This window comes from Osmerus mordax, chromosome 13, assembly GCF_038355195.1.
Source record: "Osmerus mordax isolate fOsmMor3 chromosome 13, fOsmMor3.pri, whole genome shotgun sequence".
NCBI lineage: Eukaryota > Metazoa > Chordata > Actinopteri > Osmeriformes > Osmeridae > Osmerus > Osmerus mordax.
Genome location: NC_090062.1, coordinates 17,044,053 through 17,051,228, shown reverse-complemented (window position 1 = coordinate 17,051,228; position 7,176 = coordinate 17,044,053). Strand labels below are relative to the sequence as shown.

At 48.7% G+C, this 7,176-nt stretch overlaps 2 protein-coding genes across 2 annotated transcripts in view; one reads left to right on the top strand and one right to left on the bottom strand.

The window, feature by feature from the left end:
* The window catches only part of spon1a (spondin 1a), a 5,951-nt gene extending 3,405 nt beyond the window's left edge, over positions 1-2,546 (top strand). Inside the window, exons 3-4 of the mRNA XM_067249478.1 lie at positions 1,543-1,689; positions 2,538-2,546. Coding sequence (XP_067105579.1) covers positions 1,543-1,689; positions 2,538-2,546 — 156 coding nt within the window. The remainder of the gene's footprint in view (positions 1-1,542; positions 1,690-2,537) is intronic.
* Positions 1-7,176, bottom strand: part of mafa (MAF bZIP transcription factor a) — a 212,839-nt gene that overhangs the window by 74,879 nt on the left and 130,784 nt on the right. The window lies entirely within an intron of this gene.

The window sequence follows — 7,176 nt, the reverse complement described above, 5'->3', positions numbered from 1 at the left end:
CCAACACGCAGATTGCGCACGCTGTGATACTTCAGTTTACGTCGTATTTATGAAACCTGCAGGTCATCAGGTAATCAGCGCCTTTCTCCGCCCACTATAGCGTACATTGCGAGCATTTAAACGTGCAATTGAATGGGCCTCCTTCTCTCTTTCTATCATGGATCAGCCACCAAAGTCAAAATAGCGATGACTATTTGAAATGATCCTGATGCCAATATTTGTAATGTAGCGATGAGTTTAACAACTGCTGGAATGGAATGTGGACGATGAGCCGGAGATTCGATGTAATCTTTGATTTGTTTTTCACCACACACCGGCTACACATGCACAACACCGAAATACAGTAGTTATTTAATAAAATAAAATATGTCTACACATAGGACTGAAAAGTGTCACAAGTTCCAGAAACAACTTAAAATGAAAAGATGAAACACTAACTCTAGTATATGTTTACAAAGATGAAACACTACTCTAGTATATGTTTACAAAGATGAAACACTACTCTAGTGTATGTTTACAAAGATGAAACACTACTCTAGTATATGTTTACAAAGATGAAACACTACTCTAGTGTATGTTTACAAGATGAAACACTACTCTAGTATATGTTTACATACATGAAACACTACTCTAGTGTATGTTTACATACATGAAACACTACTCTAGTATATGTTTACATACATGAAACACTACTCTAGTGTATGTTTACATACATGAAACACTACTCTAGTGTATGTTTACATACATGAAACACTACTCTAGTGTATGTTTACATACATGAAACACTACTCTAGTGTATGTTTACATACATGAAACACTACTCTAGTATATGTTTACATAAACTTGTGTCTCCCTCTGATGAACCAGTGATGTTGTTCAGTAATACTGAAGCTAAAAGATGAATGTTAGGATTCACCAGGGATGCAAAGTAAATTAGATTTATACTCCCCAATCAACCGTTTTGTTATTTGTATGTTTTTATGTGTACAAAAATTATACATAAAACAGGCAATTATCTGCTGCCTGCAAAACTTTATTTGAAACCGTTAAATGCAATCTTTTATGTCTTGCTGAGGAAATTTGTTCGAGAAAGATCCGCTTAGTAAAGCTGTCTCCAGGCGTACTGAAGAGAAAAATAACTGTCTAGTTCATCTGAAACTGAGACTTTATTGTGTTATTGTGTGTGTGTGCACGCACACAGGGTTATAAACAGCACTAATAAATAGCAGTGCTCAGGTAACACTAGACAGACACACATCAAAGTGATGAAATAAATAAAAACATCGGAACTGAGTCATCTTCACCCGTTCGTGACTTTTCTCCTTGATTATCCTCCTACGTGTACATGCATCTGTTTGTGTGGTGTGTGTGTTTGTGTGTGTCTGCGTGTCTGCATGTGTGTGGTGTGTGTGTTTGTGTGTGTCTGCGTGTCTGCATGTGTGTGGTGTGTGTGCGTGGGGGGGTGTGTGGCTCGCTGCCTCGGGTATGTGTCCCATGTTCTCCATCCAGTTGACCCCTGACCTTTCACCTCTGCTCCCCCAGGTCGAGCCAACCACTGGTCTTCCATCATCGGGGCATCCCACTCCAGGACTATGTGCTGTGGGAGTACGGGGATACGCCAGCGAGGGCGTCCGGCAGGTGGCCGAGCTGGGCTCACCCGTCAAGATGGAGGAGGAGATCCGACAGAAGGTAGGACAACACACACCATAGTCTCTGAGGAGGGGAGGGGAGGGAGGGAGAGGGGGGGGGGAGGGGGGAGGGGCGATGGGAGGGAAAGGAGGGGAGGAGAAGGGAGAGGAGGGGGATAATATGGTACTCCCCGTACCATATTGTATCATATAGTAAAGTATGCGATAGATTAACATAAGATATAATGGGATGGAATAATATAGGATGTATCAAGATAGAACAACGGTGCTGTAGAAGAATACATTTCATCATGTATGCATTTTGTTTCAGCAAAAAAAAATATGATCAAAGCGCGGTTTTAAGTCTGTTGATTTGTGTTGTTTGACCTGGTCTGTGATCTCCCATGGTCTCTACTGCTATGCCAAGGTTTGTGTTTCTCAGTGAGCCTGAGATGGTTCACGTAACATATTCCAGCGTGGGTGTTCTGATCGATCTTATGGCCAGAGAGCTTGTAATTAAGATCCTACTCTGCTCTCTCTATCTGCCTCCTCTTCAATCCAGTACCACACAGGAGGGGGGAGGGGGGGAGGAGTGTTTTCCTGGCCCTTGAGGTATTCACGTAGGAAGAAATAGGACGATGGAGAAAATCCATGGACAAGACGGATATGCAAGCCTCGACTATGGCGACGTTGTCGGAATGAGTGGCTTCGTTCCACATATTTCCATTGTGTTTTGTCCTGAGAAGTCCCTGAGGGAAAGCCTCGTTGCTGATGCGAGGTTATCCTGTCCTCCAGCAGTGGTGATCATCTGAAACTAGAACCCTTCTCTCTTGCCGCATGCCAGCTCCTCTCCTTCACTCCCTCTCAAGTCTTCCTCTCCTTCCTTCACCCTCTCCCCTGCTTCTCCAGACTTCTTGAGGGTGGACAGTTCCCGCTCCCAACGTGAAGCTCTCTGGACAGTGTTCCATCCTAGACACCTATCATGTCGTAGCCCCTTCTCAATTTATTTTCAAATCAGATCTTGTGATCTGTGCGTGTGTGGCGAGACCTCAGTGTGTGTGTGTGTGTGTGTGTGTGTGTGTGTGTGTGGCGAGACCTCAGTGTGTGTGTGATGAAGGTCAGAACGCTGCTCTCTCTCTCTCTCTGGCCTCAGGTGGAAAGAGCACGAGGTATTCAGAATGCTTCTTACATATTCCTACCATTACAGATGCACACGCACACACTTACATAGACACACACTTACATACACAAACACACATACATACACCACCCACATCCACTCACACACCCCTCCCCTCCCCCCCACACACACCACACACACACACTCTCTAACCATCTCTCCGTGCCCTTGAGGGAAGTGATCCTGTGGGAGAGAGAGGCTGTGTGTTTTGGAGCAGTGGAGCAGACAGCACTGGTGAGTGCTGACACAAACAGAAAGGCTGCTGGTGTGTCAGGTGCTGTGATAAGGGGGTGCAACTTAGCAATGAACGCACAATTGATATTCATAGCCAGGCTAGACGCAAGCCAAGGGGTTCACTGATCTTAGTGTTCAGACAAAGGTTCATTTGCCGAAGCAAGCAGGCGTGCCAGGTGCGCACACACACCGACACACACACACACCAACGTAAACACACACCAACACACACACCAACATAAACACATACACAAACACACAGCAACTTAAACACACACACACACACACCTGTACTCCGTCACCTGAAGTGTCCTTCCCACACACAGGTACATCAGCAGCACTGATGGGGGGAGCAGCACACAGCTGGATTACTCAGAGAAAAGCAGCATTCAGTCAGGACACATTCACAGCAGCCAAATCACACCTGAGAACTGTGTGTGCTGTGTGTGTGTGCTGTGTGTGTGTGCTGCTTTGTGTGTGTGCTGTGTGTGTGCTGCTTTGTGTGTGTGCTGTGTGTGTGCTTTGTGTGTGTGCTGTGTGTGTGTGCTGCTTTGTGTGTGTGCTGTGTGTGTGCTGTGTGTGTGCTGTGTGTGTGTGCTGCTTTGTGTGTGTGCTGTGTGTGTGCTGTGTGTGTGCGCGTCTCAATGTTGAGAATGCTTTGTTAGTGCTCTCAAGCATTTGATCGACCCCCTGAACCCCACAGCTGTGCTGGTGGGGGGTGAGCTTCACCTCGACACGTCTCAGAGTCAGAAGCTGAGGCAGTGGAGGCAGCCAAGAGAACACAGAGGTGCTGATCAGTCTGAAGAAGAACGTGGAAACATGTAAGAATATGAAAGGATCCTTGTGTGTGTGTGTGTGTGTGTGTGTGTGTGTGTGTGTGTGTGTGTGTGTGTGTGTGTGTGTGTGTGTGTGTGTGTGTGTGTGTGTGTGTGTGTGTGTGTGTGTGTGTAAAAGAGAGAGGGGGAAAAACCCAACATTGAGAGAGAGAAGGATATTTACATCAGTGAATACTCCATTAAAAGGAGAGAGAGAGAGAAATAGAGAGAGGGACATTTACATCAGTAAACTCCATTAAAGCTGTGCGTGGCCAGTGAGGACATCTGCTCTGTTCCTGATTGCTTTGTGCTCGTTCTTGGAGAGATGTATCCCAGAGTCCTCTGGGACCATTAGTCTGACGAGCAACATGGCTCCAGATCGCTCTGCTCAGCCTGGCTGCATCCACACACTCAGCCCACATACTGCTGAGGAAGTGGCAGACATGAGACAGGGAGAGGGAGAGAGAGAGGGAGAGGGAAAGGGAGAGGGATGCGAGATGGAGAAAGAGAGAGATTAGATGGAGGGAGGGAGAGAGAGAGGGAGACAGGGAGAGATTAGATGGAGGGAGGGAGAGAGAGAGAGAGACAGGGAGAGATTGACGGAGCTCTTCTAATGAAGGTGGGAATGAATCCTTCCTCCTCGCCATCTTAATGTTTGACATACTGATAATGACCAAACAGTGTGTGTCATCTCTCCCCTGCGGCCGCCTGCCCTGTCTCCCGCTTCACCTGGGGGGGCCGTATGAAGAGGGTTATCTCAGAGAGATCCCTCCTCCTCCTCCTCCTCTTCATCATCGTTAGGCTTAATACGGTCTCCGTGGGACTCGCAGCACCGGCACATCAAACCGGCGCTCGCACAGCCCCTTCATTAAAAGAGTGCATTTAGAAACGGGGAGTTTCTGAAGCGTCTCCCAGAATGAAGAGTCTGGCTGAGCCAGTGGACTCAGGCGGTTATCTGCCCTGCGATACCTGAGTGCTCCTGACGAGCCTCTCTTGAAGGCTGCCTTTCATCTCCCGGCTCTGGGCTGCTCACGGCGCACCTTCACACCCTTAAGACCCACGCCGCCGCCGCCGACAAGACGTGTTTGTAAAACAGTCACCTCAGCTCTGACGTGTCTGTGTATGAGAGAGATGAGTTTGACTGGTTTTACAAACCTGTACTGCTCACAGGTAAACGTTCCGGTTTTGAAAAGAGATCATTTCCTCCGACAGGCAGGCTGAAAGACAAGTGGCTAAGTAAATGGGGTCAGGTGGTGCTGGAATTTGTAGTTTAAATGGGGTCAGGATGCACGGCGGTTTGTAGTTTTCTCTGTGCCCAGGGAGATAAATCCTCTTTCCGCTGCGGAGAGGATAATGAAACACCGTGAGAGTGGTCTCATCCAGCAGCGCCACCAAACAGGCCAGCTGACATCACCTCAGCCTTACCAGGTTCACCAGAACCTGAAACCTTTTGCATTTTCTCTGCATAGAATTAGTGGAATTTCCCACACTAGAGAGTAAGCTGGAGACCCAACTCTGTTATAACATCAATAACATTAACTACTTGGTATTCTATAGATAGAGGAGCAAACTTACCGAGAATATATCAACTAATAATGGTCACAATGTGTATTTATCTTTTTATCCCAAAGTTATAGATATAAAGGAAGGATTTGAACCTGCAGCCTCTTGCTCTGCAGTCATCAGATGATCTAACCACTGAGCTAAAAGTATGTACCAGCTTGCCATCAGCTAGGCAGCAAACACAGCTGCGCTGACGTGCATGCAGGGTCGAGGATGATCCCATTGCGTTCCTGCATGTTTAAGATTCACTGTGTGTTTCACTGTTGTGAACACAAACCCAGAGGAGAGGATGTGAGAACATTGCTCAACAGCGTCTCTAAGTCTCCGTCAGAATACCAGACAGATGACAACAATCTGTCTTTAAAGGGGTTTACGGCTGGAAAGTGGATAGAAATATAGGGCAAGGCTTTGAAATATTTGTGTCTTCTGTGCCACAGATTGGGGAGAGAAATATGTCCTCAATCAGAGTGGTGTTTTCAACGTTCCCTGTAAAAACAGAAACCAGAAGCTTCTGGAATAGAGAACACCATTTTCCTTTCCAAACATATTCCATCCGTTGACAAGCTTATGAAGGCATTTGCTCTGGGTCCTCTCCCTCTGAGTAGCGAGAGGCTGGCACGTTCAGGCTGGCACGTTCAGGCTGGCACGGCGTTCAGGTTTAGGAGTGTGTTGGCAGCGACTCCCTGTTGCTCTCTGGTTGCGGTGTGTTGACATGGAGATGTGTTGACATGGCGATGTTAGGGGGTTTTGATGGATGGTCTTGGCAGTGTATCTGGATGGGGTCTCATCTGTCATGTGTCTGGGAGGAGGGGGGGGGGAGGAGGGAGAGCCAGACTCCCTGGACATGCAGGTTACCTCACAGCCACATAGTAGGACCTTCTCCCTACTTCTACCTCACCCTCTTATATACATGTCTTTCTCTTCTCTCTTTCTCTTGTCTCTTACTCTCTCCCTCTTACTCTCTCTCTCTTACTCTCTCCCTCTTACTCTTTCTCTTACTCTCTCTCTCTTATGCTCTCCCTCTTCCTCTCTCCCTCTTCCTCTCTCCCTCTTACTCTCTCTCTCTTACTCTCTCCCTCTTACTCTCTCTCTCTTCCTCTCTCTCTCTTACTCTCTCCCTCTTACTCTCTCCCACACACAAACCATTCCTCCATTCTTCCAGTCCTCCAGTTCTCCCTATCAGAGATCAGCTTGGCTCTTGAGGTCAGCTTGGCCAGAACAACCAGAGCAATTAGCTCTCAACAGTCTCCCCGGGGGCGAGGTCCTGACCCTTGACCCCTGACCCCAGGCCAAGCCGAACCGATCTGGCGAGCGCAGCGATCTGACGAAGGACACATTCCATGACTCCTGTCCACAGAGTCCTGAGCTAGCAGGGCTTTGGTTGGCTGCCACCCTCGCCATTCTCTCCACCTCACTACCCCCCCCCCGTACCCCTCTCCTGCCCTCCCGTACCCCTCTCCTGCCCATCCCGTACCCCTCTCCTGCCCGTCCCGTACCCCTCTCCTGCCCATCCCGTACCCCTCTCCTGCCCGTCCTGTACCCCTCTCCTGCCCATCCCGTACCCCTCTCCTGCCCGTCCTGTACCCCTCTCCTGCCCTCCCGTACCCCTCTCCTGCCCGTCCCGTACCCCTCTCCTGCCCGACCTGTACCCCTCTCCTGCCCATCCCGTACCCCTCTCCTGCCCATCCCGTACCCCTCTCCTGCCCATCCCGTACCCCTCTCCTGCCCGTCCCGTACCCCTCTCCTGCCCGTCCTG